The 26,536-nt window shown below is 40.2% G+C and overlaps 1 protein-coding gene across 11 annotated transcripts in view; it reads left to right on the top strand.

Moving 5' to 3' along the window:
• Nucleotides 1–26,536, top strand: part of epb41l2 (erythrocyte membrane protein band 4.1 like 2) — a 49,263-nt gene that overhangs the window by 480 nt on the left and 22,247 nt on the right. For 10 of the 11 annotated variants that reach the window (XM_040017415.1, XM_040017416.1, XM_040017414.1 and 7 more), the window contains exons 2-6: nucleotides 18,504–18,742; nucleotides 18,916–19,101; nucleotides 20,655–20,906; nucleotides 23,489–23,593; nucleotides 23,753–23,795. In XM_040017415.1, coding sequence (XP_039873349.1) covers nucleotides 18,518–18,742; nucleotides 18,916–19,101; nucleotides 20,655–20,906; nucleotides 23,489–23,593; nucleotides 23,753–23,795 — 811 coding nt within the window. In that variant the 5' untranslated portion in view covers nucleotides 18,504–18,517. Of the gene's footprint in view, nucleotides 1–10,828; nucleotides 12,894–18,503; nucleotides 18,743–18,915; nucleotides 19,102–20,654; nucleotides 20,907–23,488; nucleotides 23,594–23,752; nucleotides 23,796–26,536 lie in introns of those variants that run through there. The other variant, XM_040017413.1, reaches the window with a different exon arrangement.

Raw genomic sequence — 26,536 nt, 5'->3', positions numbered from 1 at the left:
CCTTCATGCCCCTTGCTCCTCGCGCGCGGATGTGTTTAGGTAGTTAGCATCAAAGATTTTGTGAAGCAGGTAAAAACCTGCCTAGCTTACATTGATTAAAAAGTGATTATCTAAATGAATAGACAGAGTTTCCTTACTCGTGGTAGCTGCATTGGGTTTTAGTTAGGTGAATGCTACCGCTGAGGTAACGGTAACTTCACATTAACGGTTGGTTCGTCTAAACACGCCATGGTAATCGTTGACTATTCAAACATCCGGCTCCGTTTTTGCGGGACAATACGTGTAGCTCCTTCCTGCCGCTAAGTTAACAAGTAGTATACGGAGATTTAAAAACACCACGCTGTTCAGAGTGAGTATGCAATTACATTTTCTTTCTATTTTTTTCTCCAGTCATTTGGCTGTGCTGACATGTGCTTTTAAAACCGTTTTCAAATAACTGGTATTTGTTTGATATAGTTTCGTGTTCGTGACTGGTTCACAAAGCTGTCTGGGAAACGCAGTCCACGTTGTTTGTTTACTGCATTTCAAAGAGGTTTTTAACCAGGGGTTTTAAACATAAGGCCCGGGGCCAGAATTGGCGCGGCAACTACTCCAAGCCGGTCGTTTGGACAGCTTTGGAAAATGTGTAGGTGGGGATAAATTTTGAACTTCATCAGGCTAAATACCCTCCTAGTGGTCATTTAAACAACTTTAAAGTACTTAAGTAAAAGATAAACAAAAAAAGTTCACGTTTTTTCACAATCCACTGTGGAATTTTCTTTTTTTTAAATAAATAATTAAATTATTTAAATTAATTACAGGACACTCTGGACATTTAGTTACCAGTTAACTTTTTGTGCAGTTTTACACATTTATTTCTTACAGTTTAAACTCAAAGAGATGTGTTGAAAGACTTCTTTCATTTACTACATGTAGAAAAACTGAGAGGTACTGTTGAAATTCCACTTTCATTACTTTTAATTTCAATAACCTTATATGGCCCAGTTAATATCAAAGTGAGTATGTTGCACATGATGTAAAATGAGATTGACGTCTCTGGTTTAGGCTATGTTGGCTTGACAAAATACAATTGTTGCTCTCATGACCAGGATATTAAAGAAGAAGTGCTATTGGTGTAGTAACATAAATCTGTCTACATGCAGAACAGTACTTGTGTTTCTTATTTGCTTTCTAGACAGCACCGTAGAATCTGTGCTTTGACGTATGGGAAGGACGTAGCTACTTTACAGACAAATGCAGGCAGACTGGAAAGAGCCAAGATTGCGCTGACTTGTAAAAACTCGGTGGCAACTAGCAAACGTATCTGTTCATGTCTGTGTGTTCAGTGCCACTGTTAACATTAATGAAGTATGCTGCTTTTCTAGAAGTTATTCTTTAAATGTCTCCTTTTGATCATAAAGCATCCAATATATCCACGGCTATCTGTGTTTGATGTTTCGAAGTACCACAACTTTGAGCAATACACACCGACTAATATTAGGACATCTAGCCATGTACTTGGGTTCCTAAGTGTCACTCTTAAATCTAATCATACGCCATAGTATGTGATGTCAAGTACCCATGACCTTAATCAGCGCCACTCCGCTTGTGGTGTTCTGCTCTCTATGTGAAAGGAAGGTAGGTCAGATAGTAACGAAGGACATCAGGACAGAGATAAAGTCATGGACAGTAGATAGTCCCAGGCTGTGCCCCTAATGCATACACTGGGATCAAAGGCCTAACTATTGTTGTTTCTAAAAGTAAATCAGTTTATTTCCCAGGCTGCAACAGTTGTTGTACTTCCATGTAGCTGTGAAGTCTTTTTCATTCAGTGCAAAGATTTTTTGTAGGCTAGAGAAGACTTTGAGGACTTTAGAGCACAGCAGGCCAATTCTGCCCTTTCATAAATATTAGTGTGGTGACATACCACTTTAGATTCTCAATAGATTCAGGCCTGCCTAGTTGTAGCTGTTGTAGACTAAACAGATGGATGCAGTGTCACTGCGCTCACAAGCTAACATAATGGTGGAGGTGGGAAGCTGTTGATGTGATTCTTATTTCTCAGTGTGGTGTAGGCCATAGTAAGTGTAGTCAGTGATAGCCCTGCTCGAGAGGTAGGTACATTCAAAACAACCAACCACTAACTTTTTCTTGTGGGTCTCTCAAACATCACTCGTTAGTTATTTATTTTGACACCCACCAAAGACATTTTGACCTTCCGCAAAATGAAATTTACCAGAATGGAGATAATTTTTTTTTTTTTTACCAGTTTGTTCAATTACAACGCACTTTAAAACAAAGCTTAAAATGCATTTTTGTTTATCAGACGTTTCTATAACTATTGATATGCAGATCAATCATTCTTTGTGCCTGTTTCCAGCTCCCAAAAAAACCTTGTGCAGGGCAGTATGAGGATCTTTTAATTTCATTTATTTATTTTAATTTGGAAAAGGGGACCTGATTATACTTTAACATATTGATACATATCCATGTGGGTTGCGTGCAGAACAACCAGCATGTCTGGCTTTTCTTCGGTTATTTAAAAAAAACAAAAAAACCCTATGTGTGGACTCTGATGATGCCGCACCTCATTTGACTTGGCATGAGTGTTTATTCTAATATCATGAACAGAACGTAGATTTTCCAGTAATGTTGTTTCCGTTGCTATGTATCTCTGTTTGAAAACAAAGAGCTTGTTCAGTCCTCATGCACACAGCTACTGTACATTAACATGAAGAGTTTTTGGAGCTACCTATCAGCTGAAGATTTTCTTATGAGACAGCTGTGTTCTTAGAATTAAATGCAGTTTCTGAGCTTCTGTTCTCAAATTAAGAACGGACACCTATACAATTTAATCCAACCTAGTACAACATCAAAAAAGCAACTGAGGAAATAAAATATTATTGTATTTGGTGATGCATGTTGTTTTGCTTTGCAGGTGTTTAGGTTATTGTTGTGTAGCAGCACATGTTGCGCACTTAGAGGCAAGTATAACGTTTCAGTTTTTAAAGCTTTCATGATTAGCAGCCACAAAGCCACATTTTAATGGGATTGTGCAGTGGAACATATTTTAGTCCACATTCAGTATAAATTTTGGTGCAGACAGGAAGGACAATGTTTTGTAAGCTGTAAAGGGAAGCCCAGAGGCAAGCGTGTCTGTTTCTGGGGTGTGTTTTTTCCTGTCAGGCTCCTCGCTGCGTGTATAGTTTTATCTATAATCATCGGTGCCATGTTCATTGTCAGGCTCTCAGGATGTGCAGAACAGTGGCAGCTCTGTCAAACCCACTAATGAGAAGCCTTAATTGGTTGTTCTGGTGGGAGAATCTGCTCATTAGATCTAGCTGGAACTTAACTCTGAGCTTGCTGGAGTGCAGAGTGCAGAAACCTTGCATTTCCTTTGGCTTTTGTTTTTGATTGTGTTTTTTTAGCTGCTTCCGCAACCCCTGTGAATATCTGTATTGTGCATTCTGTGTCAGTTTACACCCCTAAAACCTATTTAACTGACCCACATTGACATCAGTTAGTACTAGCCCACTTCAGTATTAGATTAGATGCATTAGATCTGGTAGCAAATATAATAAATTGTACACATTATCGATCCCCTACTGTTATCAGTTGCTTGCTAGCACCTCTCTAATAAGCAATCTTACTCTTCACTTAGGATGGGTGTACACAAGACTCAGGGGAAGTAAGCATTTTTTAGATAGTCACTACAATAAACTATGGTCCACCACTGTGTATGAGGGCAAGTTGAAAGGCGTAATGAAGGAACACTGACACATGTAGTGAGGAAGTAAGAGTCAAACACAAGAGGAGAAAGAGGGTGAGAGTGCCAGAGAGAGTGAAAGATATTGCTTAACCATTCGGAAAGGCTATGGGAACATCCATGTGTGTGTGTTTGTGTGCGTATGTGTGTTTTCATCCTGACCCTGTGGGTTCAACGGGAGCAGAACTCGTCACATCAACTCAGACGCACACAGATAATCCTGCTGTCCTTCATCAGTTTGAATGAGTTGTGCCGTGTTGTTTTTATAAAGTAGCATATATTGGGGGGGGGGCCTTCACACATCCAGGTGACTGCAATTTTCTTACCCATTTTCCAGTGAATGAAAGTAGTTACTATAACCACAAAGCACACTCTGAGGCTTTCATCTTCTCCATGAGTGTAATGACATTTGGGGCAGTCACAACAGTTATTAAGGTGAACATATTGTACAGTGTGGCAGTCAGCCTCCACAGGCAGGTATTATCCTCTGTAGCTTTCACAGCCAGCAGGCACCACAGGACTCCGATTCACACAGAGAAGATCACAGAGGCACGGATGAATGGAAACTGTAATGCAGTGTTCAGCTTATTACCGCCACGGAGACGGTGAGTAGAGCAGTGTGCGGAAGGGGAATGAGGGATGGAGAAGTAAAGGGCGTGTTTGAAGGAGAGGGCAAAATGGAAGAGGGTAAGGTGAAGTCGTTTTTTTGAGGTTTAGCCACCTAAATGTCAAAAACGTCACATTTTCTTTTCTTAAATGCAAGCGTCCCTTGTAGTAGAATGGGACGCCCTTGTGTTGAAGGGCAACATCAGAGAAGAAAAAAGAAAGGGCAAACTGCCTTCCCTGGCAAGTGTCAAGCTCTGAAAGAAATGATAAAATAAAAACAGAAAGAGAGCGTGGGCCTGTGGATCTGGCCCAGAGCCAGACATAGTTAAAAAGAGATTAATCAGCAGAGGGTCACATTCTCAGAGAGAGGCTGAACAGACCAGAGGCAGTGGCTTCATCTTTTGAAAGCCACAGTTTGGGTCACAACACAAGACAGTCTTGGCACTGAGAGTATCAGCTAGAAAAGGCTGGTAATATTATGTTCTTGATACTGATATCATATCTTGCGGCATATCCTCAGGATTGCTTCCTGAAACTTGACAGTTGAAACTTGAAGCTTTTTTCAGGTTAATCTTCTCAGGGATCACTTCCATCATCTGTAGTTAGGTACTCTAAAAATCTATTCAATGAAAAAGTATAAAAGGCAAGCAAAGTAGCATAATGCATGATGACCTAGGGCTGTGTAAATAATCTGAACATGGATTAAAGAGTACTGTTATATTAATCATCAAATGTTCATTTGTTTATTTCTGTGAGTGCAGCCACACTAACTTGTTCTCATTAGCAGCCACTGACATGCTCTGGAGTTTGTAAAACATTTTGGAAAGAGCGTATTGAACCCATTGACTGTGAATTTGTGGGAAATTAACAGAAAGTAGGGTCAGTAGTTTTTCTCATTAGCCAGAAGTATTTGTGACAGAGTGTGGTAGTAAGGAGCTCAGAAACTGGCAACGAACAAAAGTCAAACATAATACCCAGTTTGTACATAAATATTCAGGTAATGAGACTTCTAAAGTCTTAATCAAAGTTATTGATACTTTGCTGTTTAAATTGAATCTGCCATTTTTCTTTCGGGATCTTAATAATCAAGACTTACCTTGACAGATGTACATGGTGAGGACTAGTTGACAATGTCTGTTTGTGTGCATCTTTGTGATGTCAGCACCTACTTTTTCTGCTAGCTATGTGCCTGCAGTCAAGTTTCTGTATACAACTTCACTAACTTCAGCATGATTAACTTCACTAGCAAGTATCTCTGCTCTCATTAGTGATGTACCTGCCATATTTGCCATGTACGAAAGAGTCTTGTTTTAGTTGCCAGCCTTGACTCTAGTTGCCCCCACCCTATATGTTTAAAAGTGAAATAGTACTGGGTCCAGTCTAGTAATACAGCCTAGTATATTTATACATGAGCAGTATACATGAACAGTATATTTATACATGAACCTGACCCATTCAGATGTTGTTAATGTGGGATCTGTGGTCCCATGCTGGTGTACATTTGTGTAGGTCTTTGGCTATGCAAACTGAAGGACTATGGGTATCCAGCCATGTGTGGTGGGAATGCTGATTGGTTGAAAAGTTTGTTTGAACAGGAAAGAATGATGTTGGAGTTTACCGCATAGAAGGGGGCGGAGACAGCATGAGAAGCGCAGACAGTTGTTTTTACCATTTGAATTTGCATCACGACAAAGAAGTTCGTTGACTTTTATGACTTCTTTGTTCTGTTTGGCAGGGGCTTCACCATGACTGTAGAAAATATGGATGACCTCATAGGTTACCAAAAGTGAAGCCAAAACATGTCAACTGCCTCTGGTTGTTTGGCTATAGTATCGGTCATGACCCCCGACTCCTACGTGTTAGCTAGCAGGTCCTGCAATTGTGTGGTTTCACTGTTGTACAGGAAAGGAAGTGGAGCCTTGTTGTCAATCATCTATACAGTCAGTGGGGCTAAGTTAAAGGACCAATAACAGTGTAAACACATGTTTAGAGTGTTTAGAATATCCCACTGTACTGGATGTTTTACACGATTTTGACACCGTCCCCCTGGTGACAGTACACTACTACAACATACAGATGATGGTCCACAAAGGAGGCTTAATGGAAAAGATGTCTGAAAGTGGCGTCAGAAATTCATAAATACATGTTGTTTCAAACTTTGTTGCACTTGCTTTTCTGCTAGCTACCTGCCTGAAGTGAAGTTTCTTTATACAAGACACCATCCATAAATTCTGGAAGACAGCTTATTACTATAGTCCTCAAATCTGACGCATGTAAATCCTAATGGAGTTTTAATCTTTAAATCTTCTTTAAAATGACATATTACCCACTTTTCATAGTCTTGGGGATAAGTGGTTTTTTTTTTAAGCCCATAATATGACCCTCTTATAAAGAAAGAAACAGAGGTCCTTTTTGACATGTAGCCTTTGTGTCATACTGTACTAGCAATGACTGCCAAAATATTACTGTAAGGGAAACAAAACTTCTGTATGACATAACACAGACACACATGAATGTACGGATGTTTTGCTCTGAGTAATTTCCTGTTTTGTTTTTTTGTTTTTTGTAATTTTTTTTTAGATTTGTGGTAGATTTCTGATGAAAGTAGGATACGTTAAACAGGTACTCAGGGAGATGTGTAACCAAAAATGCAAATTAAAAGATAGAGGTATGGGAGATTGGTTGGAGGGGGAATCGGGAAGAGAGTTACTTCCTGTTTCCTGGTTGGAGGTCAGAGGTCACTGATCTGAGATTTAGCTGATATAAGATGACTAAATAATCTGCGGGGTTATGTCATTTGCTTGGACAATAAGAGATGGTCACATAAAGATGCGTGACTATGTGTCTTCACTTTAAAGGCAACACGGCCTTGCAGTAATTGAGAAAATGGCACAATGTTCTGAAATTGAGGACATCTTGCAGTGTTCACAAAAGGGATGGCTAATTTTAGATTTCAGGGTTAAGGTTAGTAGTTACGAAATGAATGGCAGGGAGCTGTGATGGTGGTGTGTGCTCATGTTGCAGTGGTCTGAATGCTCACTGTAGCATGAATGGAGAACATGCTGATTACTCCTGACGAGGGCTGCTGATTACTTTACTTGTCGGTCACTCTGTGGATAATTGTCTTTCCTAATGCACACAATAGTCTTTTTAGTCTATAAGTGATCATAAAATACAAAAAAAACCCTCATCACAGTCCAAAAACTGCTTATTTTATCTGAGCAACTCAGTAAAACTATGCTCTTATTAGTATGTGAAGAATAAAAATCGGCAAACATATGTAACCAGTATGTGTGCCAAACAGACTAAATGGTTGAGGCATGGCATGTTTTGGTAGTTTTCTGACAGACTGCAAGGCTTTTAGAGTCTTTCTAATCAATACTTGATGAGCCGTGCATCCTCTTTAGGCTCTGGCAGAGGACTAGGATGTGTTTCGCTCCATCTAAATCAGCTTGTCACACAAGGCGACCGTAACAAAGAGCCTTGATGACCATGAAGTCATTTGTTTTGCCAGAGCACCTGTTGTCACCACCCTCTATGGGATATACATTGCCATAGCAACACCACACCCACAGTTTGTTGAGCCGCGCAGTTTCACCGTGGGTTTCGCTCTCTTCATCTTTCACTCATTCTTTATCACCTTCCAGCTAATGCCTACCTTTTTCCTCTCTCCCTTTCCGTCTTTTTCACCCACCTCCCCCCCTCTCTTACACACACAGTAAATTGTATCTCCTCTCATGTGCACTTGTGTGACCCACCCATACTTTCTCCCTTTGTCTCTCATTCACACAGACTGGGCACTTGCGCCTGACTGCTTTAATCGCTGAATAGGGGAGTTTAGCATTTCACAATAGCAGTTATGAGCTGACCCATTATTCTCACCCCCACACAGAAAGAGAGGCTCAACCCGGGAAGAGTAGATGCATGAAAAATACCATATAATATGATTAATTTATTGCATCGTTAGTCTGTGTTATGGCATTATTGCATAATTGTTAATATGTCATGATAATAAAGCAATAAATGAGACAATATTTTCATTAGTTAGTAGTTAAATAATGCCAAAAATGACAGCACAAAAGCCTGATATTCACAGGTTGCAGTTTCTAAATTGCTTAGGCAATGCTGCTTCAACCCCCGTATAGTAAAAGCATATTCCTGGTGTTTCTAAGCATTGTATAAAGAAAATATAATTTATACGTATGTAAATGAAACCCTAAAGTAAGTATTATTTGCAGGGGCATATAACATCCATAGACAGAGGTAATGGACTGAGAACTAGCACCTGTTGAAGAGTAGAGTTTAGTACATGAGACTTGACAGTAATGATATAGTGACTAAAGTAATGACATAGTATTGGTCACTTAAGAATCACCCAGGAGGTGAATTTTCATTTGTTAAGCTCAAACCAAAAGCAAAAAGGCATCAAGGAACAATTGTGTCAATGCCTGTGTTTATTTCAAGCCAGTGAGGTTGACATCAGGTGCAGTTGAAGAGAAAGAGAGTTGGGTGAAGGGATGAATGGATAGACTGACAGACCGGCAAGGAGACTGACAGACACACAAACATAAACAGGGATTATCCTCTGTGTAATCCCCAGTTTGAGGGTCAGAGTGTAGTGTACAGAAACAGGCATGTTCTGAATTTTCACACCAGCAGTATGTGTGTACACATCTGTGTGAGGGTGTGTCAGAGCGCAGTAGTCATCACACACTCAAAGCTCGTGTGTCTATTAGAGATGCTGAGAGTATGTTTTTACATATGTGTAAGAATCTGCTTTGTGTGTTTGTGTATGCATGTGTCACTGGATGGCAGATTGACAAATCATACACGGCAGAGATTAGAATTGTGTATCTGCTTGGTTATTTCAAAACAGGGCTCTGTAACTATCAGCTGTTCGGCTGTGGCGGAATAGTTTGGAAAGCTTTTAGCTTGTTTGGATGACTCGGAGCAATCTGCAACTTTTTAATTCAATAGGCACAAATGCATGCAGTTCCGTTGATTTCCAGCACTGTGTGGTTTGGACTCCATTTGACTCTGTCAGAAACAAGCTTCGCTGCTCAGTGAAATGCTTGAAAACATTTCTCAGTGCACAGCAAGACAACGGAGTGAACCACTCATTGACTCAAACAATGCTGCTTTGACATGAAGGTAGTCATTTTGCATCTATGTAAACAGGTTTTACATGTAGACCAACACCTCTGAAGAGTTTGTAGGTTTTGTAGCAGCATTGTGTCTAGAAAAACCCAGCTCAGCACTTGAATGATTGTTCTGATATTTTTTTATTGACATTCATGGTGCCAGTGTGATGTATCCCACCTACTAACAGGCCACCAACAGGCCAAATTAAAAAATTATTCACTGAATTATCTCTACTTAATTATCTTATGAAGCAGCTAGAATATATGGTGCACTCACCATATTTTAATATACGTTGTTGCTCTCATAAAAGCTCCTCCTTGGTATAATTTGCAGTGTTTCTGAGTTCAAATAGACATAAGAAGAATGTTTTTGCCCCTTTCGCCTGGCAGCTGTGACAATCATTCAGCTGGTACACATGAAATGGACATTGTAGTATTCAAGAATTCAGTGTGAGAACAAATCAAGAAACGGGCCCTTTGTTCATCCAGCACTACAGCAACTGATAAGGGGAAAGCTGGAGGTTTGTCCTCTGTGCTGTGACAAAGTCCTCTGCAGTAGAAAAAAAACCTTTGACGGTCAACAGATGCTGCAGACTTCAAGGTAGTATTTAGCTAGCTAGTTTTGGCTAAATGAGGAATCTGGTTCTCACTGACCTTCCATTATATGTGCGTATTTGGGTCCGCTGCCCAATAGTGCTGCACCCCTGCTTCCACCTCTAGAGACCAAATCTTTGAAGGTACTATCTGTGCTGCAGAAAATAAGTTTTCAAACACTTCAGGGATTTGCGCTCTTATGGGTGAAGGATCACCACTCTGGCAGCTTTTTCTGATTTCAGCTTTTAGGGTTTGTTTAATTCTGTTCAATAGGAATAAAACTAAAACTTTTTGTCATCATAGTGACAGAAAGTTTATGGTTCTCAGGACCTCAAAACTAAACAGCTGTGATTATTATTTTCATTTTAAATTAAGTTTAGATTGATATCTTGATGAAACAGTAGGTCTCAGGGCAGTTATCCAGAATATTCAGTCAGCATGTTGAAGATCCTGCCAGGAGTGTTCTAGTAATCCAAAAAAGGATTAATAGGTATGAGTGGGGTTTTTTTTGTCTTTGCTTTTTTAAAAAATACAGAACTTTGTAACTTCCTGACATTCACCGAAATGAATGAAAATAATGCTAAGGATGCTATCAGGGCCTAGAAATGAGTTTGTGGAAAAACAGTATTTATTATTATCATTATTATTATTATTATTATTATTATTATTATTAGTGCCATGTATGGATTTTAACCTGCATGGGTAGAAGTTGGCTGCTGGTACTCCCTTTGCTAGCATTAGCTGACTTCTACCCTTTTTAAGTTTTACTTTTACTTTTTAAATTTAAGTTAGTTAGATTGATAGCGAAATTGTGAACAAGGACATCCCGATGTTCTATGTTCCCTATGTTAGATGCTTGCTGGATGACCCAATGACATTTGCTACCACTGGAGAGATGTTCATATCAGCAAATTGATCTAAAGTGAAGGCTTACTCTCTTTACTCATAGCTTTTTAGAAGTGTCGTGCACAGAGCTTCGTTCGCGTTGGCTGACTAAACCCGAAACACTCGCAACCATTTTACTTACCGTACTACATTTTCGTGTACTGCTTGCTATCTTTCGTAGGTCACCGAGCTCGCTTGAATGTTCATTTTTGTACCATGCACGACAATATATGACCTCAGTTTCATGGTGGTATTAAAAATTATACGATCAAAAATTTTAAAGGCTGTAATTCAGTAATATTGCCTGACCATATAAGTCAAGTACAGTAATCACATGAATCACATGAAGAGGTGGAAAAGTCTTAAGTCAGTGTGTCGGTGTATCTGTTGCAAGTTGCAGTCTTCCTCATCTTTCAGAATCTGCCGAATCTGAGTAACTCTGCTTCATAGATGCATGCTTTTTGTTTTTCAGTGGTAGTATCATTGGAGGGTTGCTGTTGGTTCAGTGATGGTGGGAGTAGGGGGAGAAAAGTAGCTGTTGCGGTTGTTGTAGGTCCAGCATGAAATATCAGCTGCTAGTCTGATGTGCTATGAAACGGGTTTAGACACGGTCATAATCTCTATTGTCACGTAAGCTCCGTCCACTAATCTGTATTTTTGCTGTGGTAATCTCTTGTCTCCATGGGGATTTATTGTTGTAGAGCATGAATGCGGTTTCCATGGAAACCAGTTCGTCCTCTTTATTCTTTCAATTATGGCCCATAGAATCAGGAAGCGGGGTATGTTTTTATATTAGATTGAGGCTTGTCATATCTACTTTAGCAGATGAAAATTAACAGAAATGTGTAGGCACTAGGTCGACGCTCTCTTTTCTCTCTTGTTGTACAGTTTAGCACCCACGCCTGTTTCAGCCTGTTGTAAATTTTTATCTCTTGGCCACAATCCAGGCCAGGAAGTTGTCGTTACTATGATGACAACCCTAAAACCCAGTCAGACAGCAATAAAGTTGTAAGTGGAGAAGAATGTGTGTGTGTGTGTGTGTGTGAGACTCATGTGACAGCAGTCTAGTGTTTAAAAAGTGAGAACACTAACTCCCTACATGTGCGCATGGGTAATTTGGTAGAAGCAGGTAACGTAGGAGCATTTTCCTTGGAGATGTCGCCAGCATTAACTACTTTTTTTTCCCTTTTTCTTTGTATTGTATATAAAATGAAGCTGGAAGGTTTGGCATTCTAAGCACACAAAGTAAAGGCTTAGTGTTTTAGTGTTTCAACAAAAGATTTTCAATATGAAAGCGAGAGAAAGACATTTTTTTTTTCATGGTTTTTAAAATGTCATTGTTGGAAAGGAAGATGCTTAATTTCCTTTAGTGATAAACACTGTGAAGGAAGGAAGTGAAAGATTGTGAATTGATTGAAAGTACAACTTTGTATGAGCTTTTAGGCATGGTTTTCATGCCAAAAGATGTGAACAACAGTGTTGTGAAAATGCAGTTTTCATGCTAATGTCCATTAGTAATCCAGCATAGTAGGCATGTCTGTGAGATTGTTCGCTCTCCCTCTCTCTTTCCTTTTTGGATCCTTCTTCAGCCTATCTCCATTGCTGCTCTTTTCTCACACACTTTTCTTGACTATCTCCACCCCCTACCTTCCCATGCTCTCTCATTTTCTGCCCTCATTTCTCTGAGCAATCGTCCCGGGGGAAGCAGAGCTCTGAGGGAAAGAGAGGAGAGGATGTAGGAGAGAAAATGGCAATGACATTTTGTAGGGCAGGCATTTGCTAAGAGGTGGGAAGGGAAAGGAAAACGAATAGAAGAACAGAGGCAGAAAAAGTAAAAGAAAGTGCAAACAGAGGGTAAACAGAACGTCAGAAGAAGGAAGAGAGTTGCAGGGGGGGAAAGAAGGCAACAGAAACAACAGTAGGTAAGGTCATTAGTTCGTCAGTTAATTCAGCCATTCAGTCAACCGTTCATCTGTAAAATGAGAGGTGTAACAAGCTGAGTGAGGATTTTTATTATTGGCAGATTTCTACTGCTTTGATGGTCTTGTGCAGATCAATTAATTGAAGGAAGGTCACATTAAAGAGATGAGGCTGAATAAAATCAGAAAACCATATTTCTCTCAAGTGTGCAGCTGGCAGTGCTGTGTCTGAGTTTGTGTTTACAATGAATCTGCAGGCTATTTGTGCCTTTTTAGACATCTGGGTTATTTGAACGCTACTAATTGGCTGTGAAATAGGATGAAATGTACCACAGCACCCAAGCATTACAGTACATGCCTCTAGACAAATTCTGCATGAAAATGTCCTTGATGAAGCAACAAAACACATCTTCTGATGATTGCTTATACATGAGTTTATGACTCAGAGTGTTTAACCCATGTTTGACCCCGTTTATAAGAAACTTGGTCACAGTTTCCTGCCATAAACTGTCAAGTGCGTATATATGTCTGTGTATTTGAAGCGAGATTGTAATGTCACTGGTGTTTTTATATGGACTGTGGGAAGAGGAGAGAAACAGGAGGAGTGTAGAGGGAGATAATACGAGTGGGTGATTGGGGGGGGGGATTGAAAGGGGCCCCAGGAAGAGAGGAGAGAGATGAGTGCAGAGATTTAGTGAAAAAGAGAAAGAGGCACCCTGGACTGGAGAGCAGAAGAGAGAGTTGTGAAGAGGGTGAGTTAGATAGTTGTGAGAGAGGTAGAACAAGGTTGCTGGTGTTAAACAGTTGCGGATAAGGAGGGCAAGTTTAAAGCAGGCCTAAGTGGCCGTGACGAAGCTCCACTCTAATGCCAGCTCACACAAACGCACACTTAGAGCTGGCCCATTGAGAAACAATGTTTCAAAGGAGTATGGACTGCAGTTGGTCTGTAGTAACAGAGCTGTTGTGATGACTGACATAGTGGAAAAAATAGATCTGTTGCCTCTCAAAATTGGTTTAAAGTCTCTTCGTGTCTGTGTGGTACAGAGTTATTTGGTTGTTTGGTTTGCATTGTACGCTGGTCGTATTTTTTTTTTCTTTTCTGCCGTCATAGTTTAGTCTAGTGAGACTGACCATGTTATTTTAAATGACGACCGACTCTAAAATAGACTTTTCCAGTAGATGCTACTCGTTGCATCTGAAACTACATCCAAATAAATGTTATAAGTAATACTTAATGTTATAACTCAATGCGAGTCTTAGAATCCAAGTCTTGTCACTTTAGTCGTCTTAGCACAAAGCCCAGGCAGTTATTTTAGATTGAAAATTTCCTGAATCTCCGGCTCCCTCATATCCCAAAATTGCTCTGTTGGAATAATATCTGGTGACTGTGGAGGCCATGTGAGTACAGAGAACTCAATGTCATGTTCATGAAACCAGTGTGAAATTGGTGATGATAGCAGTTATTATTATTATTAGCGAGATTGTTGGTTTGTGTGGAGCTATTATCCTGGTTGCTAGGTAGCACGGTGGCACGGTGGTTAGCACTGTTGCTGCACAGCAAGAAGGTCCTGAGTTCAATTCCAACATCAGGCCGGGGTCTTTCTGTGTGGAGTTTGCATGTTCTCCCCGTGTTTGCGTGGGTTCCCTCCGGGTACTCCGGCTTCCTCCCACCGTCCAAAGACATGCAGCTTGTGGGGATAGGTTGATTGGATAATCCAAATTGTCACTAGGTGTGAATGTGCGAATGAATGTGAGTGCGAATGGTTGTCTGTCCCTGTGTGTTGGCCCTGCGACAGACTGGCGACCTGTCCAGGGTGTACCCTGCCTCTCGCCCTATGACAGCTGGGATGGGCTCCAGCGCCCCCCCGCGACCCTGAAAAGGATAAGCGGAAGCGAATGGATGGATGGATGAATGGATGGTTTAAAAATGGTGGTTGAGATTTTGTTTGTGTAGGAGCGTCTTCCGTGACTCATCAAGTAATCCCACTGACGGGCCAGTTAGTGGCTCAGATCACATGGTGCTCCGGTGGAGTAGGTACTAAAAAGCACCTGGTACCAGGAACTTCCACCTAATGGAAAATCTAAAAGTCAAATTCAAATTCAAATTCAAATTTTATTTGTCACGTACACAGTCATACACAGTACGATATGTAGTGAAATGCTTGGACAACTGCTCGTGACCTAAAGAAAACAAAAAAGGAAAAGGCTATGAATAAGATAGGAAATAAATATGAAAAATTAAAAAGGGTAAATTTAACTAGGAAGGAATAAAATATAAATTAAGGTTAAAAAGTCAAGTCAAACCAAGTAGGTGCTTGTAAAATATTCCCCACAACTAGGGATGGGTATCGTTTAGGTTTTATCCGATACCGGTGCCAAATCGGTACTTTTGAAACGGTGCCGGTGCTTAAACGGTGCTCAAACCGGTGCTTAAAGAATGGAGAACACAAAATTGGTCCAAAAACCGCTCATGTTCAGCTGTTTTTTGTAAAAAGATAACAATGTTAGCCTTTTCTGCAGCTATAGGGGATTTATGGTATCACTCTTGGCTGGAAGCAGTGCTTAATCAATGGAAAAAACACAAACTTTGTCCTAAACCTCTCATGTTTAACTGTTTTCCACTTTTTCTTTGGTCATTTTAGCCTTTTGGGTCAGGGTGAAGGGAGTATCTGCCATCAAACAAGAGGACAGCCGCATGTAGCTATGATGATGTTTGCTAGTTCACCTTACATGCATTAATGTAATAACGTGGTTAGCCTACTCAACGTAAATTACACACGAACAACATTAAGCTACTCACGCAGAGAAGAACGGCTGCTGCTGCATCATCATCCTCATCATTTCTGCTACACTGGCAGGGCTAGGGGCCAGGACTCTCCTCTTCGTGTTTTTGGGGGATGTTGCATAACAGGCACCACACCCGCAGTAGATGCGCTCGGTGTGAGGTCTCGCAGCAAGCTATCAAATACGGTGCATTTCTGGGCTTTAAAAAAAAAACGCTATGCGTCGCCAGGTGTTTCATCAGATTCGAGGCGTTACCTCCTTTGACAGTATCACAGTATCAGCTTAAAGCACTTGTTGCAGGCTGCTGAGTTTGCATATTTTGCTGTGAAGTACAGCCAGACTTTTGACCGCTTCGCCTTGGGCATTCTTAATCTGTAGCTCTGCTATAAAAGAAAGTACGTACCTGGGCCCGCCTACTATCCTCGGAAACGTAAAATGATTGGCTAGAAGTGTATCACAGCTCAGGAAAAAAAAGCACTGAAATAAAGCACCGAAATGTGCGCTGCTTTTTGGTCTGGTTACTACCGTTTATGTCAGAACCGGTGCCATCATGGCACCGGACACCGGTACCCATCCCTACCCACAACACTATATCATCACTGCCAGCCTGAACCGACGCAAAGATGGGATGGATCCATGCTTTCATGTTGTTTGCGCCAGTTTCTGACCCTACAACTCAAATAGTGCAGTAGAGATGGAGACTGAACAGACAGGAAACATTATATGTTGTCCAATTTTGGTGAGCCCATGTGAGTTGTAGCGCAAATTTCCTGTTATTCCTTGACAGGAGTCGCACCTGGTGTGTTCTTCTGCTGCTCTATCCCATCTGCTTCGAAGTTCCATGTGTTGTGTATTCAGAGATGCTTGTTTGCATACCCAGGTGGTAATTTAAGTGGTAATTTGAGTTACCGTTGCCTTCCTATCAGCTTGAAGCAGATGTAACATTCTCCTCTGACCTCTGATATCAACATGACCTTTTCACCTACAATACCACCCCCCCTTCTTTTCTTTTTTTTTTTAAATCTATGACAATTCTCTGTAAACCATAGAAATAGTTGTGTGAGAAAGTCCCAGTAGATTAGCAGTTTGTGAAATATTTAAACCACTTCAATCACCGTTCTTACCCATTCTGATGCCCCTGATGCTCACCTTGAACTTCAGCTGATAGTGTCTGTATGCCTAAATTTACTGCCATGTGAGTAGCTGATTAGAAATTTGTGTTTATCAGCGCTTAAACTGACTTATCTTATTGTGTACTTGTTAGAGTTTGAGTTTTTTTTTTTTTTTTTTAATAAAACAAATAGTCAAAATTTAGTAAGTTATCTGTCTAAAAAATAAAACAGCTTTGTGAGAGGATTGGAAGAAAACATCAAAGCATAACTTGTTCATTAGGTCATCTGTGTATTATTTTTGTGTAAAATCCATCTCATAAATGTACTTCACCACTGGAGAAGTCAAACACATGGATGTGGAGATGAGCCCCACTTATCAACAAATGATAATATAAAAAAAAAAATCACTTTGTTGTGTAATGTCAGCATTTTAAAAGAACATTTTTATAAAAATCTTTTGTTCACCTCTCTGCACAGGAACATAGTGTCTATATCCTTTCTGACGTTTGCATGCTACACATACACCTCCTTCTCCCTTCCCTACCTCATTAGCCGATCATGCGTAAGGAGACCTGTTCTATTTTTACTCCCGCCCCCTCCCTACACACCACTGGTGCTGGGTGGGTGGGTGTGCGTGTATGCACGTCCTCTCTTATTGAAGGTGGCAGGGCAGAAAAAAGAAAGACGGAGAGCGGGTAAGATGGTCACAAAATAAAATGCAGACGATGTAATGAATAATAGAATCATGGGAATGAGGCCAGGAAAGCCTAGTCTGGGTGATGGAGAAAATAGGCTGGGAAAGATTCGAACAACTGAAAGCACAGTGAATGATGATGACTTCGTAGTGCTTGATTTATGGTTAGCTTTTAGCCTGAAGCTACTAGATTAAAGGAGGCTGTGTGTGCAGCCAGGTAGGCACCCTGTGTGGATGGATTTCCACATTCCTGACCTTAACATGTCCTTACTGTTTGTGTCATCGCCACATAGTGTTATTAACAAAATTTGCGTCAACGTAAATGAAAGTGTCTGTTTTGTGATAGGGTGTGTGTGGACAGGCTGCCAAAGATATTTGGGTTGACGAGTGCGTGTGCTGACCACAGCTGCAGGGTAAAACCAGTGATTCACATTACAAGCGATTGAGAAATTCGTCCTCTTTCTCTTTCTCTTTCTGTGTGTGTGTGTGCGTGTGCGTGTGTTTGTGTGATTGTTTGTAACCAGCTGTTGACCCAGATGAAACTTATTGTGTTGCATAATGACTTCCCAAACTTTCATGTTTTTCTTTACTTGTGTAAAAACACAGTTGATGTCATTCATTAGCAGCTGTGAGCCAAAATTGGCTAACTTATACGAGCCTTTTTATTTCCTATGACATGTTTACAGACATAAGAGCTTTCTATTTTGTTTTATAGTCTGTTTTACCTCCAGTGTAGAAGAAGCACAGATCCCTCTCAAAGGAAAAAGAAACACAGAACCATGTGGCTCATTTATAAATGACGAAAATGTTGCATGCCATGAAAAATTGATATTCTTGCCCAAATAAGTGGTTGAATTCGGTCAGGTTATTCAGAATTTTTCAGTAATGTACAAAATTTGTATAATGCAAGGCATAACCAGTAAGCTAAAACTAAAGATCTATTTATTGTGTAAGTATCTGTTTAATGTGTTGCTTTTAAAACTTTAACTCAACGCTCTTTCATCGTTGTCACTTTTGCTGCAGGTTGATTTGTCACCATGACAACAGAAGCGGGCTCTGAGACGGAGGTGAAGGAGAAAGCTGAGGAGTCAGCCGCTGAGCCCGACCAATCGGAGAAGGCCACGGAAGATTCCCAGGAAGTAGCAAACGCTGAAGTAGAGGAGAAGGAAAGAGCAAAGGTGAAGGAAAAAGAGGGGAAGGAAGGCAAAGGAATATCTCGATACCTGCCAACATGGCTTAAGAAGCAGAAGTCTCAAAGCCAGGTGAAACTGGGTTCACACTGTTGTTATGTTATATTGTCACAACTCTGTAGGGAATTTTACTTAAATTATTTAGCAACAATCGTTTTTCAGGCTCATTGTAAGTGCTGGTACATTAATGAACTTTTATGTTAGATTTTAATTTTATTTGGATTTATTTGGGTTTTTTTGCTAAGACCTCCCCAACGAAGGAGGACCCCCCTACAGAGGAACCTGTCAGCGAGGTGACACAGGAAGAGGAAGGGCCTGCCCCAGAAGTGAACGGTCACGCTGAGGAAGTAGAAGAGAAGGAGGAAGTCAAGTCTGAGCAAGTGAAGGAAAAAGAAGCAGAAACTCATTCCAACGCCAGTGCAGACACTGAGGTACTGCTCACGGGTTCACTACAACACTACATAGCATATGCTTTAAAGTAGAGTCAGAAAACAAGATATCTAGTACTGTCAGGTTATAATGGTGATTTCAGAAAAAGAAATATAAACATCCCTTAAAAAATGGTTAAGCTTATTTTTAATTTTTTTTTAAACTATGCCTGCTTCCTCCAAAATCTCATTCTGTCAGATGAAAAGCTCAATAACACTCAGATATCTATATAGCATGCAAACTGAAGAAAAGATGAAAAATCCTTGATTATGTCCAAAGGAACATAATCTGTCTGTCACCACTTCTACATCTGACTAATACGTGTTTTCTGCCAAGTCAGTAATGGTTTCAACACAGTTCCACCAGAGGTGGAAATCACCAGACCGGCCATGATACAATATTATCACAGCACTTCACTGGTGATATGATATTATTGTGATTTATTAACATTTTGATATATGGTTGATAGAGAGGTAGCTTTGTCAGGCCAAGTTTCCCGAGTGTCGGATGGTTTTTCAGTTGGACCGATTTAATGTCAGTTTGCTCGACTAATGTTATCTTAGGATGGTGATGCATGAGATGAGTATTACCAGAGATTTTTACTTTATTTAATAAAATATTGATATTTGTTATTCCCGTATTGGTATTCTGTATGGATTTTTTCCACTAAAAAACAATGGTGCTAAAAATCTGGTATGAGCTCTCCGTTCTTTACAGCTCTACATCAGCTCATTGGCACAGTGTCAGTGGAAACAAAGTTTAGGTAACATATTATATTCAGACTTTTAGTATCAACCTTGTTTTATGTCAGAGAAGGAGACCTATGAAATGGGAGTAAAAGTATCCTGCAGCAGTTGCGTCGCTAATAACAGAATACATGTCTGTACCAGGGAATTGTGTGTACTTTACCTGATGGGCTGAGTGAATGGCTTTGCATTTCAGTCACCTTATGCCTGTGGTAAATAAATTAAAAATCAGTATAGTCATTTACAAACCCTCATGGAAACACTAGACAGACTACAAGGCCAGTGTCAGTATTATTGTACCCTGTAACATATTCTTTAGCGGTCAGAGTGATTAAAGTTCCCCAACAGCATTCTGCTTTTGTTAACCAGCCACATATTGTGGTAAACACAGATGGTAAGAAACCCAACAACGAGATGTGATATTTTCTACAATGTTCAGACAGTGTTGATGTGTATTGACAGTTTACAGCAAACTGCTTAAAAATGCTGTTAAATTACCAGAGCAACAAAGAAACACTGGAGCATACACACACACACACACACACACAAACTCCTTTCTCCCTTGTGCACATGCACACATATGGACTCTTGCATCCACTGATCACATTAAGCCACCCAGGCCCACCCAGTGACATCAACATTTCAGTGATCAAGCCAAAAGAAACGCCTGCCTTTTCTATGAGCAAATTCAGACTAGAGGGGGAATTACACACAGAAAGGAAAGGTTGGTCTCAACAAGTAATGAAGATATTCTTATGTTTTTAAGAAGATTGCAAGTTTATTTATTTATTTCTTGCAAACCCTGTTAGCCTGCCAAGGAAGAGAAGGTGGAAGAGAGTGCAGAGAAAAGTCCAGAAGAGACCAAGGAGACAACAGAGGGAGAAGGAGCAGAGGAGGAGACGAAGGAGAAGGAGGGAGCAGTGGAGGCTGAAGGGGAGGCAGGAGAAGGCCAGACCTCCATTTTCCAGTCTCCTCTTCGTCTGGTGAGAAAGAACAAGATGAAGTTGGTGGTGTGTCACGTGACCCTGCTGGATGGAACTGACTTCACCTGCGAGGTGGAGGTAAGACTGTGATAAAATTCATAGAGCAATACAACCACAGTGTAAAACGTGGCTAGTGTAACCATGTGAGATCAAGATAGTATGTTATGGCTCCAAATATAGTGTTTCCACTTTAATATTCTAAAGGTTTGCCTGTCATGGTACAAGAGTTCTCACACTTTTCTATATCTATCAGCAGTTTCTTGCTTCCTTTGAATACTGTCCTTCGAAATGTAGTTTGTTTCTGTGATGTAAGGAGGTTCCTCCAGTTGTTGACAGAGCAGGTCGACACATTGTCCATCTCATGTTCTTATGCGCGTCACGTGAGTGCCAGTTTGTCAATGATGTAATCGCTAATAGGATGTAAGCTCTAGTGTGTGTGCATGTCAGTGTGTGCCTGTGCATTTGAGTATTTAACTTCCTTACTCAGTGTGCAGTAATGGCAGAAGCACCCGCTCACATTGTTCAGGGCGTAGTTCAGAGGGATAAATGCATCGCAAAGCAGAGCGAGCTGCAGGGGCTTGCCTGGGGACTAAAACACATGCACGTACGCACACACTCCCACCAGATTATGGGGTCTCACAGATTAGTTTTCGGCATCTGTTCCTTCCTAACAAGCACGTGTCTTAGACCCCCTACGCGCACAGTTGGACATATTCATTACAGATACATCACACGTGCATCAGCCTTATAGTGTTTCTGTTGGGTAAGAGAGGAGTTTTTTGTATTTTGCTAGTTTTTAATACTAAAAATGATGGTTAATAACATGTTCACCCAAAGACATGCACATTTTTTAGCCGTTCCTCTCCTCACATTCACACACTCTCTCACATTCAGCGGGAAGCTGCTCAGAATAGCCACTGTGCAGAACCACTGGAGCTGTTAACGCTTAAATCTTTGGTTCAACGATCCCTGAACAGAGCGCTGACCATTTCCCTTGCCAACATTTTCCCATTTGGCTTGAGGGCTTTTGTCGGTAGCCTCCGTGTGGCAAACCTGCATCCTAATCTACAGTATGGCAACGCCCAGCAGCGTGCCAGTGAGAGAGTGCGCTTGTTTGAATAGAAGCTGCTTTGTTTCACAAGAGATAACGCTGATATGGCAACTAACTGCTATTGTCCTATAATGCACACGCACACACATACGCACTCACACACATATCCATCCATGCCTCCCTCTACATGCTGGCATAGTTAGGATCGCGAGAGGGAGAGATGCACAATGCATTCCAGAGATTAAATTTTCTGTTTTGCCCAGCAGGCCTCCAACACACACACACACACACACACACACACACACACACACACACACACACACACACACACACACACACACACACACACACACACACACACGCACACCCTGTCCATTCTTCCATCATCCATCTGTCCTATTTATTAACCCCTGGCATCAAATTTATCCCTGAGTAATAACTTAATGCATATTTTATTAGTTGTAGACCACTGAATAAAAACTCTAGCCAGACATTTTCTGACTTTGTTGAGGGTTTCAAAGGGGGAGTCTTAGTGTCACATGGGCTTAATGCCGATTCTAAGAATTTTACTTAATGTTGGTTTCAGCAGGATTTTAGCATCACGTGGTTTGTAGTGTTTCATAGCATTTCATTAGGTACAGATGTTTCAGTTTTTAACACGGAGTTAGAAATATGTTTGAGCAGCAAGAAACAAACAGGTAATTCATCTTCTTTTAAATGACTGTGGCTCTAATCCCATTTACATAAACTAAATACATAATCTATACGACTGCCTGTTGATATTTCAGTTGACCTCAGCCAGTGCCTTGCTTGAAGGCACTCTGGTGTAGACTCAGGGACTCTAAAAGGCCACGTTCTCAGATTTGCGTGTGCGTTGCGCATGTGTTTGACGGAGTCTAGGAAAATACCGCAGATGTTTTCAGCCGTCCCAGAACAAGAAGAAAAATGCACTCTTTCATCCCCTTCCTTTCACTCTCACCACGCTCCCTGCCCAGTCTATATGTCTCTCTGCTGAATAGCACTCAGTCTGTGCACCAGTGTTACACTGAGGCTGACTAACTGAAAAGAAACAAGCGTTATTTGATTATTTCATTCTTTCCCATCATTTTTCCCCAGCTGTCCACCCTCTTTCTGTCTGACCTTTTGTCTGCTTAAAGGTTGCGCGTGTGCGTGCGTGCACGCTTGCGCATGCAAGCATGGATGTGTGCTAAATGTCATTGTCATAGCTGAGTCTGGAGGATTTTATCGCTAACAGTTTTTTTTTTTTTTTAAACTTTTAAAGGAATGTGTGGTCCAGATGGCGAGACTGAGAGAGAGCGTATAAACCAATAATGAAACAGAAGAAAATGAAACACAAGGAAAAGAGAGACTCTGAGAGTGAGAGAGCTGTGGACAGGAATTTTACAAGTGTCTCATTTTGCCATAGTGAAAAGGTTATGAACTTAATCAGGGGTCCCGTGTGGTTCCAGGAATATTTCATAAGCTTAAAGCTTGATGTTTGAAACATTTTGGGGAAGAAGCTGGAAATATTAGAGTGGTTTATAATATTGTTTTAATAACAGCAGTTGTTATAATAATAAAATAAATATAATGTTTTGTTTCTTTGCAGAAACGTGCCAAGGGTCAGTACTTATTCTTTAAGGTGTGTGAGCACCTTAATCTACTGGAAAAAGACTACTTTGGCCTGACGTACAAGGATAACCATGACCAGAAGGTTTGTATCCATAGACACACATACTCAGGGTGTAACAAATAAGTTAATAATGTCCTCATGAAGAAACCGCAGACATGGATGCTTTGATATTGTGTAGTATATATGGCAGAAGGTAACAGTCTTCTTTTTCTCTTTCCTCTTGTTCCCTTCTCATTCTAGTGTTGGTTGGACCCCACTAAAGAAATTAAAAGACAGATACGCAGTAAGTAAAACTTTTTTTTTTCAGGACGCTGACATAAAGACACGCAAGTCTGTCCGTCCGTGCATCTCTTTCGCTCTGCCTTAATGACACAAGATGGCTTTGGTTGTTAGAAAAAAAAGCATCTTTGTTATCATGTCAGCCAAAAGGCAATGAATAGAATATTGAGCTAGTAAAATGGGACAAGTGTCCACATATCAAAAGAAAAACAAACTGTATCACAATTAAGTCAAACAAAGGCACCAGAGATATTTGAGACCAAACAGCAGCAGTCTGGCACCCTGGCAGAGGTTACCAGGGTGTGATCGCTCTACTTTATTATTTATTGACCTCTTTATTGACTGTTGTTCATTTATCAAAGGGGGCTGAGGTGTTGGATCTCATCTTTTGTTGACTGACAGCCATTAAGGGTGTGGTACGGAGCAGCGAAGGGTATAAAGCTTTGTTTTATAATTGCATGCATGCAGTATGTCTGTGATAGTGGACAATATGCCCTATTTGTGACAGCGTCTATAGTTTAATGAGAAGCTTAACGACAAACTGGAGATGAGCTCATCAAGTCACAGCTTCTGTAGTTTGTCATTGCATTTTTTTTTCAGTTAAAAGAACTTTCATTTGGTGTTATTTCCTTGTTAGTTAATTTTTTAGATACAGTTTTGTGTATCTAACCTATCTAAATTTAAAGTTGACATTGATTTGTAAATTCAAATTCAAATCAATTTATTTGCACTACCAGTCTACACGTACGATTGCAGTGAATGGACAACCTCGTGACCAAAGAAAACAAAAAGGAAAGCTTTAAATATATAAAAATTAAAAAAAAAATTAAAAAGGGTGTAACTAGAAGATAAATATGAATTAGAAAATGAAATACTGTAAACACAAATAGAATGAAGGTAATTTAACTGGAAGATAAGATAAATATATAATTAAGTAAAAAAAATAACTGTACAACAAAGACTAATAAATGTTGAAGAAATCTAAATATAAAAACTAGCAGTGTCAGTATACCGGAATTTTAATATTGTAATTGGTTTACTGAGTGGTCATTCAGTAGTAATGCCTTGGGGGTGATGAAAGCAACCAAGTAAAGGGCATATAAAATATATTTATTGTGGCACATTGCTTGCCATAATTGAGTATTACTAAGTATTGCAGACTGAATAATACTCAGTCCTCCTGCAGCATTTTAATGGACCTAGACACTGCTGTTTCATATTGTCATGCCGGTTTGATCAGTCGACACAGTCACATGGACTGATTCAGAGTGCGACTCTGTAATTCTGAAAGTCACAAATGTTTGAAAATCTTCACTTCTTTTTGTTTGCTGTCCATTTCTTACTTCTCCTTTTTACACTATAACCAAAACAGGCTTTAACACACTGTCGTAAACTTGAATTTGCACTTTTAAGAGTGAGAACATATCATTTAGGCACATAAAATGTTTTTAATTAGTTCATGTTAGGTAGTTATGTCTGGGTGTGTTCAAAGTGTGTGTGGCTGTCGCTCGTGGATGAGCGCTGTGCATCTGGCTGTGTGCTCAGTTTCTCCCGCTGTCTACGGATGTTTATGGCCAGAGAGAGAGACCGTACATGTGGGCTGATGTTCATTTGAGTTACTCATATTGCCTGTGTGCGTACACAACACCACGCAAATGACAGGGTTGGCACAACTCTGCTCTAAACTGCTTGGAGTTTACACTCAGCTGTGACTCTGTTTCACTGCATGCTGGGGTGGGATCTAAACATTGTAACTGAACCCTTTTCTGTTTTGTTTTGTTTCTTAAACGTGTTCTTGAAATATTTTTAAATGTTGCTGTCTCTTCAGTCCTTGTGACAAAAAGTTAAACTACGTTCTTACAAATTTCTGAAGAATTAAATGGTCAGCTCTTAATGCTTGTCAGTAACCTTAGATGGGAAGCTTGACGTTACACTCAACATATGAAGAGGGTGTTTCCTACGGTACAGGTTATTTTAACAATATGGGTGTTGTGTGGGTGTGCATGGTTTTTAGGGCTGACACTGTAGAGAGAGAAAATGAGATATTATAAGGTTTCTAGAGTAAAGTAAAACATGATGCAGTGCATGTAATAGAAAATGCTACAGAAAGTGCAGATAGATTTACAAAGGAGAAAAAGGAAAAACAGGGAAATTCATTTTACTCCAAGTGGCTGAGGCATCGTGTGCATTAATGTGTCTCAGCCAATAAAAACACAGATTCGTCCCCCCATAAATATGAAGCTGGCTAGAATCAGATGTCTAAAGTAAAAAGATTTCCATTGCAACAGATACCACAAATAGAAAACCAGAAGTAAAACTTTCAGTCCTTAAGTTTTGGATTAGGACTTTTGAGAATTAAACGGTTTCACTGTGAGAAATAATGAGAAGATTTCTTTTTTTCTTCTTTTCAGTTTTGACATCAGTGTTGCAAAATATCAAGCAGAGAGCACTACTCTGGATAAAATCCAGTCAGTAAACTCGTCCCATTTGTGTGGCTGTTGATACTTGGCAGCTTTCAGATTTTGTCCAAAATCAAATATACAGTTTTGGATGCCTCAGTCTGGTGATATTGTTTGCCATCTTAGTACGTTTGGAGCCAGTTCAGTTAATGCAATGAGAATTGCATTAGCTTACACTAATAAATTGGCTAGTGAGTGTAGATGATAAGCAGGTGGCCTCAGGTAGATAAGAAAGTTAAAATCAATGTTGTGGTTCTCTTGTTACTCCCACATAAGCGTCACTGGA

Source organism: Simochromis diagramma, unplaced genomic scaffold, assembly GCF_900408965.1.
Source record: "Simochromis diagramma unplaced genomic scaffold, fSimDia1.1 OVJJ01000802.1, whole genome shotgun sequence".
Classification (NCBI taxonomy): domain Eukaryota; kingdom Metazoa; phylum Chordata; class Actinopteri; order Cichliformes; family Cichlidae; genus Simochromis; species Simochromis diagramma.
This window is presented reverse-complemented; position numbering and strand designations above follow the sequence as displayed.